At 45.0% G+C, this 20,875-nt stretch overlaps 1 protein-coding gene and 1 non-coding gene across 9 annotated transcripts in view; both read left to right on the plus strand.

The window, feature by feature from the left end:
* Window positions 1–20,875, plus strand: part of SORBS1 (sorbin and SH3 domain containing 1) — a 248,696-nt gene that overhangs the window by 121,207 nt on the left and 106,614 nt on the right. For 7 of the 8 annotated variants that reach the window (XM_064269549.1, XM_064269550.1, XM_023546906.2 and 4 more), the window contains 3 exons: window positions 11,129–11,183; window positions 12,823–12,891; window positions 18,216–18,344. In XM_064269549.1, the coding sequence (XP_064125619.1) occupies window positions 11,129–11,183; window positions 12,823–12,891; window positions 18,216–18,344 (253 nt within the window). The remainder of the gene's footprint in view (window positions 1–11,128; window positions 11,184–12,822; window positions 12,892–18,215; window positions 18,345–20,875) is intronic. The other variant, XM_064269551.1, reaches the window with a different exon arrangement.
* Window positions 12,262–12,332, plus strand: TRNAG-CCC (transfer RNA glycine (anticodon CCC)). Its single transcript has one exon. It is a non-coding gene; the product is annotated as a tRNA-Gly (tRNA).

The following is a 20,875-nucleotide window of genomic DNA, read 5'->3' on the forward strand; positions in this document are numbered from 1 at the left end:
TTTGACCCAGGAACTCATTCATTGTTGAAGTTGGAACGTGGTGCATGGGATATTGGGTGATCCTGAGGCTTATTAGGCCATTGTAGTGGTCCAGGAATGAGGCGATGGAATAGAATGGTGAGTATGAGGCTGGAAATGAAGGGGTGGCTGGGATGCATGAGTCATGAGGATGGAAGAATTGACAGGACTAGGCAATTTATCAGGTGTGGGGCGGAGGGGGTGTCGAGGGAAGGAGGAGAAAGCAGTGTATCCAGAAACATGTGCAGGGAACAAATATGCATTCCACCAATATTAATTGGGTATTTGCTCTGGGCTAGATGGCACCCTGCCTGCATAGTTCTCACTGTCTGGTGGGCTTCATGTATGAGGACTCCATGGGCCTGAGTAGAGGATCAGAGGCTGGGAGGCAGGGTGGGGCAGAGATGAGTAACGGACAAAGTTGGGTTCTTCTAGCTGATTATGATCAGGACTTTGCATTGTTCCACTGAGTAATGGGGAGTTAATGAAAGGTTCTAAAGGGGGAAATGACCCAGGCTGTGCTTTGGCCTGTGGAGAGCTAATTCTGATTTGGAGTTCAGTATCCATCCCAAGAGGCCGAAGGTGAAGCTGCCCTGAGGAAGCAGAAGAGGGATCTGAGGGGAAGTACGGCTTAGTAGGGGTATTGGCTAGGGCAAAGGAGAGTTTTTTCCTGGGTCTCAGTTTCTGCACCTAAATAATAAGAGGGCTGCATTACATTTCTGGTTTATGAACCCCCCTCCCCTTTTTTTTGTAGCCACAGAAAAAGGAAACAAAGGAAAGCTCAGGAAGTATAAACGAATGAAATTGATAGAAGCACAACTGCTCTGATTAAAATGAAAGGTGGGGAGTGGGTGGTGGGTGGCTGCACTCTGGCCAGAGGGGGCTCCATGGAACTTCCTGCGAACACAGTTGGAAAACCATAGCAACGGGCTAGATAACCTGCGTGGATCCTTCCGACTCTAACATTCTAGATGAAATCCTCAAGAATGTGAAAGTCTAGTTAGAAAGGAATGAGGACTCAATTCACAGTCCTGTAGCTCTTAAACCCCTAAGAGAACTCCAGAGGCCCCATTCCAGAAGGAAGAAACTCATGCCCTTTGCAAACCAGTCCACAGTGACACATAGAAATCAGTACCAGAAAGTGTGTGTGGGGAGGAGGAAGGAGTTAACCATCTTAAGTTCGGTGGAAAGGTCAGTGGGGCCCTGTCCAGTGCAGAAATTGTTGGACTTAGCCATGTATGTGCACGGAAACCTTTCTGAAGGCCATTTCAGATAACTGGTTAGAACGGAAACTGCGTTGGAGGGACTCCAGGAGGAAATGAGAGGACGTTGGGGGATGGCCTCTCTGATGTATTTTCCTATTGCTCCCTCTCCAGAAACATCAGTCTTTTCACAGAAACCTTGTGCTTGTTATGCTTCGAGCCCCCAGCCGTGTCATGGGATTCCAGACCAAAGTTAATGTCAGGGTCAAGTTTATCCTAGCTCCTTCCCCTTGAAAGGAAATATCAGCGACTCAGTGTTTATCTTTTCTGGCTTTTTTGAAGAGCCTTCTGCGCCCTGTCGAGTAACGTAGAGAGTACATTTGAAGAGAAATGGCATTAATAGAGATTGAGAAGAGGAGGACAATGAGAAGCATCAAAAAAATTGGTATTGGAGACACAACGCTTTGCTGGTACATCAGCAAAATACAATGAAACAACACCAAGCATTTATTTGGGAGCTTTGTGGGCTATCTCTATTCTTTTCAAGCCACTGGAAGTAGCTGCAAATATGTCGAATCAAGTCCTAGATTGGACTTCAAAGCTAGAGTATAACCAGGGTTTTGTCAAAGTGGGGAGCTAGCTTTGTTTTGAGCATCTACAGTGGTGTTAAAAAGAGTCCCACTTTTCTTGAAGGCAAGGCTCCAAAGTTATGTTCTAAAGGCTAGCTGGGTGATATAAATGATTAACGCACTCAACTGCTAACTGAAAGGCTGGAGGTTTGAGTCAGCCCAAAGGCAACTCAGAGGAAGGGCCTGGCAGTCTGCTTCAGAAAAATCAACCACTGAAAATCCTACAGAGCACAGTTCTCCTTTGACACCCATGGGGTCACCATGAGTTGGAGTCAACTCAATGACAACTGGTTTTAAAGGCTAAATAGAGACAAGGACAAAGTCCATGACTGAGCACCCACTGCATGCTCAGTGCTGAGGACCACACAACTCCTGCTTCCAGAATTTATAGTTTAATTGGAGTGAAGGGGAGCTACAGAGACAAAACCATGGCGCCCAGGGGAAGCTGGAGCATGCTATGTGAGAGGCTCAACCAAAGCCCCGTTCTCTTCCATGAATGTCTGCCAGGCCGTGAATTCATCCTCACACTCAGTTCCTCCCCAGTAGTGTATCCCTGAACTGTCCATATAAGGAAAGACCTTTCCTTCCCCAATAAACAACCCACATTTAGTTATTTGATCCTATTTTGGTCAGAAGCATCACTTTTATTTTTTAGTAATTATTCACTGTGTGCCATCAAAACTTATCTTAGAATTATAGAGTCATGGAATTAGGGAGGGGCCGTGCAGAACCATTCAGTTAATTTTCAGAATACATTCTTAATGACTATGACTACTTCACATCTTGTTCTTCTGGTGGAATGTTGGTGTTGATGGTGTGGTGCTTTGACCTAGTATAGTTGGTCCCAACAGCCCAAATTGTGGAATGGTGGCTTGACCCCTCCTGGGCCACTCAAGCTGTGACAGTGTATAGGTCCCTACCTGCAACTCACTTGGAGATAACTGCCCACTTGCAGCTGTCCTGTTTTGCCACAAGATGGCACTATTCGTCCTTTGGCTTTTACCCAGAGGTGCCTGGGTCCTTTGAAAGGGACTTGTAAGGAGAAATTTCAAAGATGCACCATCACCTTTTCAACCAAACCAAGCTCATTACAACTTAGTTTTTAAATAAATATTAAGTGTCAGAGCTTTTTGTATAAAATAAACTGTCAAGTTCTATGTGTGGTAGTAACACCCTGTAGTTATTAGTTGCTGTCGAGTCAGTTCCGACTCACGGCAACCCTGTGTGTCAGAGTAGAACTCCATAGGGTTTTCAAGGCTGCAACCTTTTGAAAGCAGATCACCAGGCCTGTCTTTCAAGGTGCCTCTGGGTGGGTTCGAACAGCCCATCCTTTCAGCTGGTAGTGAGCACTTAACTGTTTGCACCAAAACAAAAACAAACAAACAAAAAAAACAAACCCATTGCCATCAAGTTGATTCTGGCTCATAGCGACCCTATAGGGCAGAGTAGAGCTGCCGCATAGAGTTTCCAAGGAGCACTGGTTGGATTCAAACTGCCGACCCTTTGGTTAGCAGCTGTAGCGCTTAACCACTACACCACCAGGGTTTCTGTTTGCACCACTGTCCCTAAATAATGGAAGCAGTAGTGATGCAGTGGTATGGAATTCTCACCTTCCCTGCAGGAGGCCCAGGCTTGATTCCGGCCAATGCGCCTCGTATGCATCCACCACCCATCTGCAGTGGAGGCTTACATGTTGCTGTGATGCTGAATAAGTATCAGCGGAGTTTCCAGACTAAGACAGACTAGAAAGAAAGGCCTGGAGATCTACTCCTGAAAATTAGCCCCTGAAAACTCCATGGATCACAGTGATCCAATCTGCCAGGAATCATGGGGATGGTGCAGGACTGGGGAGTCTTTCACTTGGTTGTGCATGGGTTGTTACCTCATCAACAGCTAAAAACAACAAAAACATCCTTAAAATAAACGACAGGGGCTAGATTATGACTTTGAAAGCATTCAGTGTTCTTTGGTCTGGCTCAGTTTGTGCAGCTTCCTGGCCACATCCTCTCTGCTCTGACTCTGAGCTTTTCAGGCCATAGAGACAAGACCATTGCTGAGCCACTTGGGGCTCAGATCTGTCTGGCCTCACTTCAGGAGAGAGGAATGAAGATTCTTTTCTTCAGATGAGACCTTTGTAATCATGTTCTCCCCCTTCCCTACCACCCTTGTACTAGTCAAGGTTCTTGGGCTACAAACAACCAGAAACCACCCCTGGTTAACTCAAACCATATAGGCATGTATTATCAGGATTTTGGGTTTATGGCAGAGTTTATAGCAGGCTGGAGACCTGTACTCAGAAGAGGGACAGGATACAAGGAGGCTGAGTTGGCTAGAATCAGAGCCAAAATCAGGCCCTAGAATAGATAGGGTGTTGCTGCTCTTGCCACCACTGGTGAGTACTAGATTCTGGGTACCATTCTTGGCAGTGACAAGGTGCTGCTGTCACTCATGTTGCAAGTTTTTTGTTTGTTTTAATTTCAAACAACCCCCTCCTTCTTTGCATCATCTACTGTAGATTCCCATGATCACCAAGTGAGAGTGCACAACTGAACCTACTACCTGAGAAGCCTTTATGTACTGAGCTGATACTCACCTGTGCACCGGTATTATCCTACTGGTTCTTCAAATATTGAAATAGTTTCATTCTGCCCTGGATCCAGTCTCCCTCTACCTTCTCACCACCCAGCGACTCAAGAGTTAACACCCAGCACATCCACTGTGTCTGGTGGGCCTCTGGAGTAAAGTGGTTGTGAGACATTTTGGATATCATCCCCGACTCTGAACTTTAGATCAGCTTGTAATTAAGGGTGGAGCTGACACTTAGTAGTTTCTCACTCAGGAGAAGTAGAAAACATGCAAAGGGCCCTCCACATCTGACAGTGATTGCCCATCGTGTGTGAGTCAAGGCATCCCAGTGGTTTCATTCATAAGCTGTCTCTATTCATCTCTTTCCCAGCCTAAGAACACTGTGTGCTGTGTATTTAGTTTTAAAATTAAGATGAATTAAACTCAGCTATGTAGAGGGAATTGGTAAATGAATAATGGAGTAGCATTACAATGAAATATAGCCATTAAAATGAAGGATATGATGACTGTGCAGAACCCCCCCAAAAAATGGTCACAAGATATTTAAATAATTAAAATGCAAAGCTGTGCAGACATTATGTTTGCAACTACAGAAATGCTATTTATGCCTATAGATAAAAGTTAGAAAGGATTGCAAAGGAATAACAAGTGGTTTCTGTTAAGGCTTCATGGTTCAGTCGTGCTTCAAAAGTTGAATAGATACTAAAAGTAATTAAAAGAGTTGAATAAAACCTTAACATAATAAAAGTGATTATTAAAATTATTTTAAAAATGAAAACATTTGGGTGATACCACAACAGCCCTTTTGGCCTGGGAGACAATCAGAGGTAGTGTAACACTAGGTGTGGAAGCCATTGGGGCATACAGACCCCAGTAGCTTGTGCGTTCCTTGACCGAAAGAACAAATGTTTCCTCAGTTTAGAGACAATCTGAGGTGGCTGTTGAAGGGCGCGGGCAGTCTTGGTGTATGTGACAGTGACAAAAGCAAAGCTACTGCTGATTTGGGCTGCAGAGAAGGACTTAGAATGACTTCCTTTTTACCCCTGGCATTCTCATTTCCTGTCAATTCCAAGGACAGTAAGCAAATCAACCACCTAGGAAGGAAACTAGTGTGTGACTTCAGCGTGTTCAAAAGGAAACTAAAGTATATGTCTTTTTTTTTTTTTTTAATAATTGAGCTTTAAGTGACTGTTTACAAATCAAGTCAGTCTGTCACATATAAGCTTATATACACCTTACTCCATACTCCCACTTACTCTCCCCCTAATGAGTCAGCCCTTCCAGTCTCTCCTTTGGTGACAATTTTACCAGCTTCTAACCCTCTTCACCCTCCCATCTCCCCTCCAGACAGGAGATGCCAACACAGTTTCAAGTGTCCACCTGATACAAGTAGCTCACTCTTCATCAGCTTCTCTCTCTTACCCATTGTCCAGTCCCTTCCATGTCCGATGAGTTGTCTTGGGAATGGTTCCTGTCCCGGGCCAACAGAAGGTTTGGGGATCATGACCGCCGGGATTCCTCTAGTCTCAGTCAGACCGTTAAGTCTGGTCTTTTTATGAGAATTTGGGGTCTGCATCCCACTGATCTCCTGCTCCCTCAGGTGTTCTCTGTTGTGCTTCCTGTCAGGACAGTCATTGGTTGTGGCCGGGTACCATCTAGTTCTTCTGGTCTCAGGATAATGTAAGTCTCTGCTTCATGTGGCCCTTTCTGTCTCTTGGGCTCATAGTTATCGTGTGACCTTGGTGTTCTTCATTCTCCTTTGATCCAGGTGGGTTGAGACCAATTGATGCATCTTAGATGGCTGCTTGTTAGCATTTAAGACCCCAGACGCCACATTTCAAAGTGGGATGCAGAATGTTTTCATAATAGAATTATTTTGCCAATTGACTTAGAAGTCCCCTTAAGCCATAGTCCCCAGACCCCCGCCCTTGCTCCGCTGGCCTTTGAAGCGTTCAGTTTGTCCCAGAAACTTCTTTGCTTTTGGTCCCGTCCAGTTGAGCTGACCTTCCATGTATTGAGTGTTGTCCTTCCCTTCACCTAAAGTAGTTCTTATCTACTAACTAATCAGTAAATAACCCTCTCCCACCCTCCCTCCCTCCCCCCCTCATAACCACAAAAGTATGTGTTCTTCTCAGTTTATACTATTTCTCAAGATCTTATAATAGTGGCCTTATACAATATTTGTCCTTTTGCCTCTGACTAACTTCGCTCAGCATAATGCCTTCCAGGTTCCTCCATGTTATGAAATGTTTCAGAGATTCGTCACTGTTCTTTATCGATGCGTAGTATTCCATTGTGTGAATATACCACAATTTATTTAACCATTCATCCGTTGATGGACACCTTGGTTGCTTTGTAACCAGAGCTATTGTAAACAGAGCTGCAATAAACATGGGTGTGCATATATCTGTTCATGTGAAGGCTCTTTAAAGTATATGTCTTTATCCAGACCCTTGATACTGTGTCTTGCCATCCTTATTACAGAATTCATGAGCCAGGGAATTGGTATTATCTCCGTCATTGCTTCTCACACTGTAAAGTTCATAGGGATTACCTGGGGGATCTTGTTAAAATGCAGACTCTGATTCAGTAGGTCTGGGGTGGAGTCTGAACTTCTATATTAAAAAAAAAATTATTGTGGTAAAATATATATAAGAAAAATTTTGCCGTTTTAATCATTTTAATATATGAAACTCATTGACATTAACCCTGTGCAGTTATCACCACTGTGCATTTCCAAAAGTTTTTCATCCCTCCAAGCGGAAACCCATTACCCCTTCAGCAGTAACTCCCCCATCCCCTAGTTACCTCTAGTTTACTTTCTGTCTCAATGAATTGCCTATTCTAGATATTTCATATAAGTGGGATCATAATAATATTTGCCCTTTTGTGTCTGATGTATTCACTAAGCATAACATTTTCCAGGTTCATCCATGTCATAACATGTATCAAAGCTTCCTTTCTCTTTATGGATGAATAATATTCCATTGCGTGTGTGTACCACACTTTATTTATGCTTTCGTCTGTTAATGGATACTTGTGTTATTTCTACCTGTGGTGCCATCAGTGACTTTTTGTGTGGCCTTTCTAGCCATGGGCTTACAACTCTTACCCAGGTGATTGTGTGATAGGGTAATTGTGGCCTACCAAAGGGATTGGTCTGTTTTGCCTTAAAAGAGAGTCAATTCCAGAGCAGGGAGGAGGAGCTCACAACCAAGGAAGGAGAGACTAAGCCCCAAGGAAGGAGAGACTAAGCCGCAGAGACTTGGCAACAGGAGATGCTTACTGGGCTTTCCAGTCCACAGAGAGAGAGAGCTGAGTGCCTTTGGGCAGAGACTGAGCGCCAGGGAGAGGCGTGCCTGCCAGCACAGCTGGGAAGAGGCTATCCTGAGGGAAGAACTGTATTTTGAGTGTTCTGAGCCTAAATTGTAACTGTTACTTCCCTTACAATAAACCCAGTAATTGTGAGTATGGTCTTTGAGTTCTGCGTGTCCATTGCAATGAATTACCAAACCCAGCAGGGAAGTAGAGTGTTGTGTGAGGGACGATTGGTGTCAGAATTAGTAGAGATGGTGGAGAGAGGAGGCATGTCTGACCTCATTGGAATCAGCCTTGGGCTGTTGGTCTTGTTTCTCCTTCCCCCTTGTAGGGTAGGTAGGAGGAGGTCAGGCACTGCCTCTACGCCATTTTTGCACTATCTTTTGGCATTGTGAATAGTGCTGCAATGAATATTGATGTACTGAGCTTCTGCATTTTTAATAAGCTCCCAGCTGCCGCCATTGCTACTGACCTGTGGACTACACTTTAGGTAACAAGGTTCTATATATCCCGAAGACTGGCTTTTCAAATTTTGTGACCTTCACTTTTGTTCTCTAGGACCTTGCTATTCAAAGTGTGAGCAAGACTTGTATTCTAAAAATTATAAAACATTGCTGAGGGAAATTAAAGAAGATCCAAAATAAAGGGAGAGATATGCTGTACTCATGAATCGGATCTCAATATTGTTAAAATATTAGTTTTCCCCAGCTTGATGTATAGATTCAATATTATCCTAATAAAACCCAGCCAACTTTTCATTTTTTTTTTTTTTGGTAGAAATTTGCAAGATGATTTTACACTTTAGGAATGCTGAGGACCTCTTAGAATAGCCAACATGATTTCAAAAGGAATGAAGTTGGAGGGCTCACACTACCTGATTTCAAGACTTACTATAAAACTATAGTAATCTAGAGAGCATGTTATTGGCATAAAGATAGATAATATAGACCAATGGAACAGAATAGAGTCTAGAAATAGACCTAAACATTTGTGGCTAGTTGATTTATAAAGTATTATGTTCAGTGAAAGAAGCCAGGCATAAAAGATTACATACACTATGATTCCATTTATATAAAATTCTAGAAAAGGTAAAACAAGTGACAGCAGATGGGTGGTTGCCAGGGACTTGTGATGGGACTTCACCATAGAGGGGCACAAGAGAACTTTTGGAGGTGATGGAAATGATTCATATCATGATTGTGGTAGTGGGTATAAGACTGTATATACTTGTCAAAACTCATCAAATTGAATAAAATGGATATATTTTGTTGTGTGCAAATTATACCTCAGTAAGAGATTTTCTGGATATGTTAGTGCATTGCCTGTACAATTTATTTTCTTTTTTTAATTGTACTTTAGATGAGGCTTTATAAAACTAGTTTCTCATCAGTTAGTACACACATTGTTCTATGACATTGGTTAACAACCCCACGACATGTCAACACTCTCCCTTCTCAACCCTGGGTTCCCTACTACCAGCTTTCCTGTTCCCTCTTGCCTTCCAGTCCCTGTCCCAGGGCTACTGCACCCTTTAGTCTTGTTTTGTTACATGGGACTGTTCAGTCTTTAGCTGAAGGGTGAACCTCAGCAGTGGCCTCATTACTGAGCTGAAAGGGTGTCCAGGGGCCATACTCTCAGGGTTTCACCAGTCTCTGTCGGGTCAGCAAGTCTGGTCTTTCTTTTTGAGTTAGAATTTTGTTCTACATTGTTCTCCAGCTCTGTCTGGGACCCTCTATTGTGATCCCTGTCAGAGCAGTCAGTGGTGGTAGCCGGGCACCATCTAGTTGTACTGGACTCAGTCTGGTGGAGGCCATGGTAGATGTGGTCCATTAGTCCTTTGGACTAATCTTTCTCTTGTATCTTTAGTTTTCTTCATTCTTCCTTGCTCCCGAAGGGGTGAGACCAGTGGAATATCCTCGATGGCTACTCACAGGCTTTTAAGACCCCAGATGCTACTCACCAAAGTAGAATGTGGAACATATTCTTCATAAACTATGTTACATCCAGTTGAGCTGGATGTTCCCCGAGGACATGGTCCCCACAGCCCTCAGCCCAGCAATTTGGTCCCTCAGGGAGTTTGGATGTGTCTATGGAGTTACCATGACCTTGCCTTGTACAGGTTGTGCTGCCTTTCCCAGTATTATGTACTGTATTACCCTTCACCCTGCCTATACAATTTAAGCTTTCCTTGATTTGAGACCATACTGAATCAGAGGATTATCAGCCCATCAGTAGTCAGTAAATGGAATGTGTTCCCACCTGAGGGCAGTAAAGTATAGCTGCTAAGAACTTGGGCATTAGAGTAACACCACCTGGATTCCAGTATCAACTCTGTCACCTAGCTAAGCAAGTTACTTCACCTGTCTGTGCCTCAGTTTCCTCATCTGTGTAGAATAACGCAGTATTAGTACTTACCCCATAGGGTTGTTGTGAGGTTCAAATGAGTTTATATATCTAAAGCACTTGGAACATTTCCTCATGCATGAAGTGCTATATGCAAGTGTTCACTAATATTATTAGTAACCTCTGATAATCAGTTTGTTGTGACTTTACCTCTTTGTCCTAAAATTTGTGTTTTTTTAATTTTTTTAATCCTTCTTTGACGTATGTGCACTCATGTAACTTGAGCGTTCTCATAAAATGTTAGAGTGGAAGAGATCTGGGATAGCATCTAAACCAACTACGAGTGACAAGACTGAGTGCAGGGAGGGTGAGTGATGTGCTCAAGGCCTGGCTGAGTGACTTCTGCTTTCAGCTTACTGGTAGTGAGTCTCATGGTGGTTGCACTTTGAATGCTATAGAAGATAAATAGGGAAATTTCTCTTCAACAGCATGTGATTTTAATTATCTAGTGCTGCTATAACAGAAATACCACAAATGGATAGCTTTAACAAAGAGAAATTTATTCTCACACAGTTTAAGAGGCTAGAAGTCCAAATTCAGAGCACTAGCTCTAGTGGGAAGGCCTTTTCTCTCTGTTGGCTCTGGGGGAAGGCCCATGTCATTAGTCTTCCCCTAGTCTAGGAGCTTCTCAGCCCAGGGACCCCGGGTTCAAAGTATGCGCACCCCTCCCGGTCCTTCTTTCTCAGTGATATGAGGTCCCTCTCCCCTCTGCTGGCTTCTCTCTGTTATATCTTAGAAGAGATTGACTCAAGATACAACCTAATCCTGTAGATTTGAGTCCTGCCTCATTAACATCATAGAGGTTAGATTTACAACACATAGACTAATCATATCCGAGCACAAAATGGTAGACAAGCACACAATACTGGGAATCACGGCCTAGCCAAGTTGACACACATTTTGGGGGGACACAATTCCATCTATAACACTGCCATGCATTGATCCCGTTGTGTGGTGGTGGTTTTTCTGCAGAGCGATTCAGAGCCCCACTTGAAGAAGACCTGTCCTGACATCACCATGAGCTCTGGTAAGTCATTTTAAACTTGTCTTTCTGTCCTTAGCAAAGCTTATCTTGGCACCTTACCCAGATTTCCCACATGCTCTAAAGGCCTTGGCGGCATTTTTTTTTTTTTTTTTTGAGACCTCAGTAAGAACCCAAGCTTTATCATAAATCATCATCAGCACCACTTTTGTTATTAATGATCTATTGAGCACCTACTGTGTATCCAAAACTGTGCTCTTTATATGCACCATGTCTTTAATCCACAGTTGCCCTTTCCCCCTCTATTTTCAACAGCTTTATGGAGATATAATTGGTCTGCAATAAACTGTATCTTAAGTATACAAGTTGATCAGTTTTGACATATGCATACACCTCAGTGGCATTCCTTAATCCTAGTAACTGCAGCAGAAGCCGATAGACTGCCATTGCCCCGGAGTGTGAACTAATCCAACACTTCCTTCACAAAGGCTTCTAGAGCAGCTTGCTCACCCATTTGGTATGCCTTTGATAGTAAAAGCGAAGACCTAAACAGATGACCAGATTTCAGTATTTTTAGTTTGGGGCTGAGGTAGAAAGCTTGGGCTGGAGAATACAGTGGAGAGAACAGATCTGTTTCTTGTGCAGCCAGGAGTTATCAGGTTTCCAGTCCAGGCTTCCAAACAAAGAAGTTTCCATCTGGAGATTAAAGCCCACCTTGGCTACTGAGGCTACTGAGCATGCCCTGGAGACTGGGACCAACAGGCTGGGTGGGGATGACCACGTGAACATCACAATGACAACTGCCTTCCTGCGTCTTCTAGGACCTCCTAATCCTGTGCTATTTCTAGAGTGTTATCAGAGACATTTATCAATTAAAACAAGGCTTTTTGTTTATTTACATACAGTGCCCTTTCAGCCAAGTCCTAAACTGTGCAGGGTAGCATATTGTTAGGAGCAAGGAGGACTCTGGAGTGGAATAGTCGTAAGTCTCACCCGGGCCTCATCACACTGCATGTGTGGCCTCGGATTTATGGTGGACCTTTCTCTGCATTCTCCTGTGTAAAATGGATGTAACAGCACCAACTCTTTGGGATTTTGTGAGAATTAAAGTACATAGCATGAGGCATTGGTGGTTCAGTGGTAGAATTCTCACCTCCCATGTGGGAGTCCTGAGTTCAATTCCCGGCCAGTGTACTTCATGCACAGTCACTACCGGTCTGTCAGCAGAGGCTTATGTGTTGCTATAATGCTAAACAGGTTTTAGCAGAGCTTCTGGACTAAGATAGACTAGGAAGATAGGCCTTTGTAGGAGGGCCATTTAGAGGGAATTGTGTAGATTTTTCGTAAATATCGGAAAGGAAGCCATAGCAAGGAGGCAAAAGAACATACATCACCACAACACACTCCCTCCACAAAGAGCTTTTGTATCTTCCCTGGTTCAGGCCACACAGCGTTTTCAGAGCTCCCCAATGACACCTTAGAGACCATTCTCCAAACCCAAGAAACCTGAGTGGGATAAACCAACAGGATGTGTGTTGGGGTGGATGGAACCACTCCAAGGTCTGCCAGTGCAGGACCCCACCCACTTTTGCTCTCCAATCTCCACTCTGCCCCCAGCTCCTCTGGCTTAGTAGATATTAGGGATGCATGATGACAAGCCTTGTGCTCTTTTTCTTTCTTTCAGAATGTGATGTCGATGCTTCTAAGGCCGTGGTGAACGGGTTGGCACCAGGCAACAATGGGCAAGACAAAGGTAAGGCTCTGAACGAGAAACCAGGGCTCAGTCCTGGAAAGCTTTTCCAGAAGGAGCATAGTATGTTGGCCTGGGCTGCCCACCTGCCTGGTGGCAACAGTCATTGGCCTAATCAGGCCATGAACAGGAGACCTGTTTCCTGCACTGATTTTCTGAGACCGTGAGCTCATTCTGGCATCTTGTGAGTCTGAGGCTGCCATTTCCATACTATGAGATGACAGTGTTCAAAACTGGTCCTAGCTCACAGGGATGCTGTGTATAGCCAATCAGATACCTGGTTGGAGGTGTTCTTCATGCCTGCTGCATACAGCATTTACCAGCCTGAAATCTTCCTTACCTGGCATTTCATCCTCACCTATAGCACAATAGTGACACCATCACAGCCCTGACCTTAGGCATTAAAAATCAGTTATTGCAGTGGCATTAGTTTCATGCGCATCATCTCATATTTTCAGCCTTTAAAACTTTTAGGATGAAAGATTTAAATGTGAAATAAATGGTGAAGATGACCTTTAAGGCCCTGTTTGCACTGGGGTCTCTCATTCTGACATTCTCAATGTGGCAGCCCAAGAAGCCAGGCAGTGGGGCTGACCAATGCAGCATGCAGGGAGCACTCAAATTGGAGTGGTGAGATTTGGGTTCAAGTCCCGATTCTGCTGCTCACAATCAGAGGCCTCTTGGGAGGCCCTTCATCTTTGCGGGTATGAGTTTCCTCATCTGTAAAATGAGGGAGTTTGATCATCTGCAATACTTATTGCCATGCTCAAATTCTGGGTTCCAATGATGCTGTGTTCACTCATCCAACTAGATTTTATGGTGTCAGAAAGGAAGGACAAAAATCCTGGCATTGGGTTTTTAAGTCAGAATGCAACAGCTGTCAAAGAGTAATTTCAGAGTTTGACATGTTTGGCCTTTGATTGTAATTTCCATCTGGTTCAATCAAGTATTTCTCTTGAGACAAGGCAAAGTGTAGACTCCGAAGAAGCCAGTCAGAGAGGGAAGGCATACAGAGCAGGAGGAGGTAGAGAGATGGGGGTCCACTTGGTTTGGGGGTGGCTTCCTTGGTGGCTGGGTCCTGTTTTCCTTGCCTCTTTGTTTCCCCACCAGCTGCCTTCCTCCATTCTTGGTGTGGGGCTGTGTCTGCTGTGGTCTTGGGGTCTCCGACAATCTTGGCTAAGTTGCACTTAGGGAATGTTGAAGGACTGTACTGTGGAGTGGGTACAGGGGAGTATTTAAGCATCCAGTGAGGAGTGTGGAGAGGGGTGGGTGTTTCCATGCTTTAAAACCTGCGGGGCCACCAGCCCCATCCCTGTGAATTCATTTATACAAGAGATTTGAAGGGGAAGAGGGGAGGATGGCAGATAGAAATGGATTCCACTCTTTCCTTGGTAAGACCCACCTTTGACTGGAAAGAAGGAGGCAGGTGTATCCTGAGGGTCATTGGGTGGCCTGGGGTGGTCCCTGAACCAGGAACCAGGACATTGGAGCTCTGGGAGCCTTTTGCTTCTTCACCTGGAGATGGTAACAAAACTTCTCCCACCCAGCCAGGCACCCAGGTGGTCATAGGAGCAGTCAGTAAAATTGCTGAGAAAGCATTTTGTATCTTAATATGTGCAGTATTGTTATGAAGTTAGTTATTGACTGCCATATGCCATAGGCAGTAGCAGCACAATCAACTGGAAGGGTGCATTGTCCACCGCTGAAGTGCCTCCCCTCGCCCCGGTTCCCTTGACTGGCTTGCCACCATGATGGCTGATTCATCAATGACAGTCTTGCTTCCCGAACAGCCCTGTCCCCCAGGCATTATCTGTGGCCGCAGGACCTCCTAGCGACATTCGTTGGAGCAGCATTGGCACTCTAGCACATGAGCTCCCTATTCTCTTTATTCACTTCCATTGGAGAGAGAGGACAAAAGGAGGCCTCACAACAGGCGTGCTCTGGGAAGGAGGGTTTGGGGATGTGCCCACCATTGACACTCCAGAATCTGGGGAGGCAGGGAGCCCAAGGAACCCTGCAGGTTGATAACCAGGACCACCCAGAACTTAAGGACACCAGCCTGACTGCATCCCAGGCACTTGCCCCAGCCTTTCTGAAAGTTCAGCTGGGTGTCTGGACCCTGGTCTGTGCTATTTGGGTGCTGCCCAGAGTTTTGAGCTTACACTTGGGATGCTTGGCCACCTCTTGACCAGGAAAGACTGGATTTAACCAAGACCATCTGCTGCCCAACAGATGGGGATTCTCACTTAAGTGGGGCAAGAAGGATATGATTGGCAGAGCAAACCCAGGACCCTAGAAGTTATGATTTGGAGGAAGCAGCTGTGATGGCTGAAGGGACCAGGCAACTAACGACTTGTTCTTTTCCTTCCTCCCCTCATCTGGGGTCTACAGGCCATAGCTTGCTTCCTTGGGCCTCCCCCCAGTGTGCACACTGAGTGTTCTTCCAAGGGGCCCCTTGGACTCTGATTGCTCTCCCTTTCCTCTCTCTGCCAGGCCATCTGTGTCTCTGTAAATCTCTTTGTCCAGGGCCTTGGCAAACTCCCGGTGTGGCAGGAGGCACAGATAAACCCTGACCAACTGTATCTGGGTGATGGTTGGAGGGAGGGCTCCGCGGTATGGGTCTATAACCCTAAAAGAGAGAAAGCAGGTTATTTTTAATTACTGCATCTACTGTTCTTTGTATTATTCTTTTTGTGTGGGCGACTTCCTCCTATTGTCCCTGCCTAGTTCCTCAACTGCCTGAGTGTTTCCCAAAAGTTCCGTCTGGATGCACCATTTACCCTTTTGTGTTTTCAGCCACTGCCGACCCTTTACGTGCACGCTCTATTTCTGCTGTTAAAATAATTCCTGTGAAGACAGTGAAAAGCTCTGCAGGCCTAGTACTCCGGACAGGTATCTCTCCTGGGGTTGGTCTGTTCCTTTTTTAACTGTTAGCAGATCATGCTTTCCTTCTTTCTCCTTTCCTCCCAACAAATACTTTGAGGCTTAATCCTTGCATGTTTAGGAGACATTCTCTCTGCCTTGGCTGGTTTGTTTCCTTTCTTCCTCTGTGTCTGTATATGAGTGCGTGTGTTTGTGAGCCAGCAAGTGTGGAGAAGAACTGAGGACAGATGGCTTATTCCTCCTTTCTTTAGCAAAAGGGTCAGTCCAGAGGCTAAACATATACTCTAGGGGTGGTCTGGAGCCCATAAACTTGTCTGGTTCTCCCTGTAGCTTTCCAATTCCCAGTACTTTATTTAAAACTCCAGTCTCTCCCGGGGTTGACTTGGGTTTGCAGGGAACCTCTGGATTGAACTGAATCTGAAGCAGCTGCCTTGGCTGCCAGACCTTAGACTTCCCCAGAGTGCCCCCAGCCCCACTTCACCTGCAGTTACTTCCTGCCTCTCCTCCAGGAAGGAGCTGCACTTCAGATTTGGGCTATATCTCAGAGTTTACTTCTGTACAAAATGGGACAAAGTGAGGCATACCCCACCTCCCCTCCACCCCCCAAAAAAACTCACTGCCATCGAGTTGAATCTGACTCATGATGATTCCATGTGTTACAGAGTAGAACTGAGTTCCATGGGATTTTCTTGGCTGTAATCCCTACAGAAGCAGATTGCCAAGGCTTTCTTCTGTGGAGCCGCTGAATGGGTTCAGATAGCCAACCTTTTGGTTAGTAGTCAAGTACAAACCATTTGCACCACCCCAGGGACCCCCAAGTGAGGCATACCAAAACCAAACCAAACTCACTGCCGTTGATTACGACTCATAGTGACCTTATAGGACAAAGTAGAACTACCCCATAGGGTTTCCAAGCGTGTAAATCTTTACGGGAGCAGACCGCCACATCTTTCTCCCGCAGAGCTGGTGGGCTCAAACTGCTGACCTTTCGGTTGGAAGCTGAGTCCTTAACCACTGTACCACCAGAACTCCCAAGTGAGGCATAGGCGGTGCTTTATCCTACTGGTGCTTTCAGGAGTTGGGCAAACCTGGCTGTGAGCCCTGGAACCTGTCAATGGTCTTTTTCTGCCAGATTGACCCTCATTCTTTGGAAATGGCTGTGAACCAGTTTTCCCAATCATTTTGTGGCATCATTCACTTATCCTCTTGATGGGGTTGGACAGGTCAGATGCTCTGCCATACATTGTGTTTTTGTGCTTGGCTTTCACTGGAAGAGGCGCCAGTGGGGCAGACCTGCTCTTCTGGAGCGCTAATGACTGTTCTATCTGAGCTGTCAGGAAGGGCCTGCTGGAGTGGAAAGCAGGGGAGAAGAGGCTTTGCTTCTCTCTGTCCTGGCCCAGGATGGGGAGGAGTTGGATGTCTGAGCACACATCCTGCCCAGAGTTCTCTTGTACTTTAGCCCATAATCCTAATCTTGCTAATTTTAGGTGAGGGATCCAGGCTGTGAGCAATTTGCAGAAAGCAACCATGAAGTTCAGTTCAGCTAGCTGCACAGAAAGAAACATTTAGCACATATACCTTCTAGAACCATGTGGTCTATAGCAGTTGCCTCCTCATTACTGACTTTCCTGGAGGGTGGGCATGCGGATTGTTTGAAGCTGATTTTCAAATTCTTCTAAATGGAATTCTTCAAGATGACCTGGGTCTGTTATGAGGCTATTGTGAGACTGTGGGAGGGGTGGGAGTCCAGGGAAGGCTCAGCTGGGGTGCGATGAACACCGTGCATTGAAGGAGTTAGTGTTTCTAGTTGTTTTCTTTGGTGTGACTTTTCGTTATTAAGCTTGGAATATGAGGCGCTCTCACCCATGATCTTTCTCCCCAGGCAGCATATCCTTTTGTCTCATCATTTCAGGGGACTTGACTTGCTGATTCAGGAGATCTTCTAATCTTTCCTTTTCCCATTGGAAAACTGCAAAGAACATTGGTTCTCCTCAACCACCCGGTTCCCTAGGTTGCCAATTTGTTTTTTTTTTTTTTTTTGTAAGAAGGGTGATCTAGGAGCCTGAGAAATCTGACATAAAGTCTTTCTTGAACTTGCCTAGCTAATTGGTCAGAAGCCTGCTCACCCGCCTAAACTTCATTTAATAAAAGTAATACACCTGCTTTCATTTTGAAGTGTTTTCTGCAGATATTGAACTCACACATTTACACAGTTCATTTTCCCCTAACCTCATGATGCCTGGCAGCAAACCTCTGAACGCGGGGCTTATCCCTCTCCACCACCCACACATTAATTTTTCATTGATCCCAAGCGTTTGAGGACTGCGCCTGGCAATAACTGGGTTCATCTCATTCCCCAGCTGTAACAATTTGCTAGCTGACTGTTGCTTTCTTCCTTTGTGAATATTGGATCCAGGCTTCTCTTTTGGGTCTTTTCTTTTCAGACATGGATCCTACAAAAGTCTGCACCGGGAAGGGAGCGGTGACTCTCCGGGCCTCTTCCTCCTACAGAGAAATCCCAAGCAGTAGCCTTGAGAGCCCTCAGAAAACGCCACCCTCTGAAAGCAAACCAGGTGTGCTACTCCTCCAAGAGGAGGGAAGAGTTCGGAGCTGTGTGGGAAGGGTGTGAGGCCATTGTGCTTCTGAAGAGGGGAGGTCTGTATGCCCTACAGCACTAAAAGTGGGTGGTGGAGTGACTCCTTGGCCCCATGCTCCTGAGCCCACACGTGACTACTGACCCACTGTGGTTGCCACTCTAGGAAAGGTGGGGCTCAGGAGAGGATACCAAGTAATTTCTTCCTAAAACTAGCCTAATCCAGTCTGTGCAGGCCTAACTAGGGAAGATCCAGCTCCCAAGCTTTAGATTATATGGGTTGGTTTAAAGGAAGGGCCATATCCTCAACCCCATAGCCCAATACGATGACCTTAGCAACTGCCTGGCTGATCCTATGGCAGGGAATGGAGGGTGGTGGAGGAGAGGGAGCCTTGAGCTCCTCCTAGTGGTTAGAGTGTGAACATACATGTATAGAGTAGAACACACATGCTACATATACACCTCACCATGCAAATACCTTTTCAACAATATAAATGGTGACTATACATGTGGACCTCACCAGATGGAATACCAGGAATCAAATTAACTACATCTGTGGAAAGAATATGGAAAAGCTCAAAATCATCCATCAGAACAAGGCCGGGGCCAACTGTGGAACAGACTGTCAGTTGCTCACATACAAGTTCAAGTTGAAGTTGAAGAAAATTAGAACAAGTGCACGAGACCCAAAGTACAACCTTGAGTATATCCCACCTGGATTTAGAGGTTTTCTCAAGAATAGATGTGACAGATTAAACACTAATGACCAAAGACCAGACAAGTTGTGGAATGACATCAAGGATATCCTACATGAAGAAAGCAAGATATCATTAAAAAGACAGGAAAGAAAGAAAAGACCAAAATGGATGTCAGAAGAGACTCTGAAAGTTTCTCTTGAAGGTAGAATAGCTAAAGTGAATGGAAGAAATGATGAAGTAAAAGAGCTGAACAGAAGGTTTCAAAGGGAAGCTATAGAAGACAAAGTAAAGTATTATAATGAAATGTGCAAAGACTTGGAGTTAGAATATTGAATATACCATGGACTGCCAGAGGAACGAACAGATCTGTCTTGGAAGAAGTACAGCTGGAATGCTCATTAAAAGCAAGGATGGTGAGACTTCGTCTCACATACTTTGGACATGTTATCAGGAGGGACCAGTTCCTGGAGAAGGACATCGTGCTTGGTAGAGTGGAGGGTCAGTGAAAAAGAGGAAGACCCTCAACAAGATGGATCGACATAGTGGCTGCAACAATGGACCCAAGCATAACAATGATTGTGAGGATGGCACGGGACCAGGCAGTGCTTCATTCTGTTGTACATAGGGTTGCTATGAGTTGAAACCAGCTCGACAGCACCCAACACCACCATGTGTTGGCTGTGCTATGACTACTGTATAGTGATTTGAGTTACTTTAGGAAGTCCTCTGTAGTCTTCAAATAAACCTACATCTCATGAAGTTCTACAGACTAATTTGGTTGAAAAAAATATATCTTTGGAAAAAAAATTAAAATGTAAAACTCTGAAGAATTGGGGGGAGCAATCAGTCATGAACACTTTACAGTAAATTAATCTTAGTAGGTTATTTTCCTCCTCATAAGTTGAGATCATTGAATTTAAATCAGCATTAATTCATTCAGTATCATTTGTGTGCCAGGTACTAAGCTAGTCACTGGTAACTGTGATGGGAAATGTGGTGAAGGGAGGAAAAGGAAGAATAATTCAGGGTGTGTTAGGTGAGGGTAAGAGGCAGTTTGTTGCAACAAAAGAGCCAGGACTGGACTCCTAGTCCACTAACTTGCTTTCTGGCCATGGGTAAGTCACAATGCCTCTGAAGCCATATAAAGTGCGAGGGGCTTAGTTTCCAATCCTTTCCAGGTCCAAAATGCTTCATGACCTTGGGAAGTTTGGGAACTGATCTAACACAGACAGAATCTCATTCACTGGGGACAAATTCAAGATTGTATACTAGGGCTGTGTGGGTGGAAAGGAACAAGCTACGTTTGAGTAGAGGGGGTAAAAACCACGTTAATTAAGAATGTTTTATAATATGCTAGACTGAGTCAACACTGGGGAGTAATATTAAAAAGAGGATATGACTCTGGAGATGGAACATTCAGGAACAGAGAACTTGGCCTCTTACCATACTACCCACTGGCTAGCATGCTGCTGTCTCTGGGCTTTGGCTGTGTCCATGTGGTTCCCCAGACCTCTTCATATCTTGGTCTCTTCCTTCCTATGGGCTTCTGAATGGCAGTTTGCTGGTCCCCACCAGTCTCCAGTCCTATCCTAGGGCCTGGGAGTCCTTGGGCCTTGAACAGACTTATGAAAACAGTTTTGGCGTTTGTAGGTAGCCATGCTCACACCGGGAGCCCAAGTGTGAGTGGCTCTTGTGAAGGATTAGGCATGCATCCTATTCCCAGCCCCTTCCTAGATAGCTAATGTCAGATACCATGCAGCTCCATTCCTCTTCACTGTAGCCAGCATCTGCCCCAGCTGCTCTGTCTGCTTCC

Source organism: Loxodonta africana, chromosome 16, assembly GCF_030014295.1.
Source record: "Loxodonta africana isolate mLoxAfr1 chromosome 16, mLoxAfr1.hap2, whole genome shotgun sequence".
NCBI classification, from domain to species: domain Eukaryota; kingdom Metazoa; phylum Chordata; class Mammalia; order Proboscidea; family Elephantidae; genus Loxodonta; species Loxodonta africana.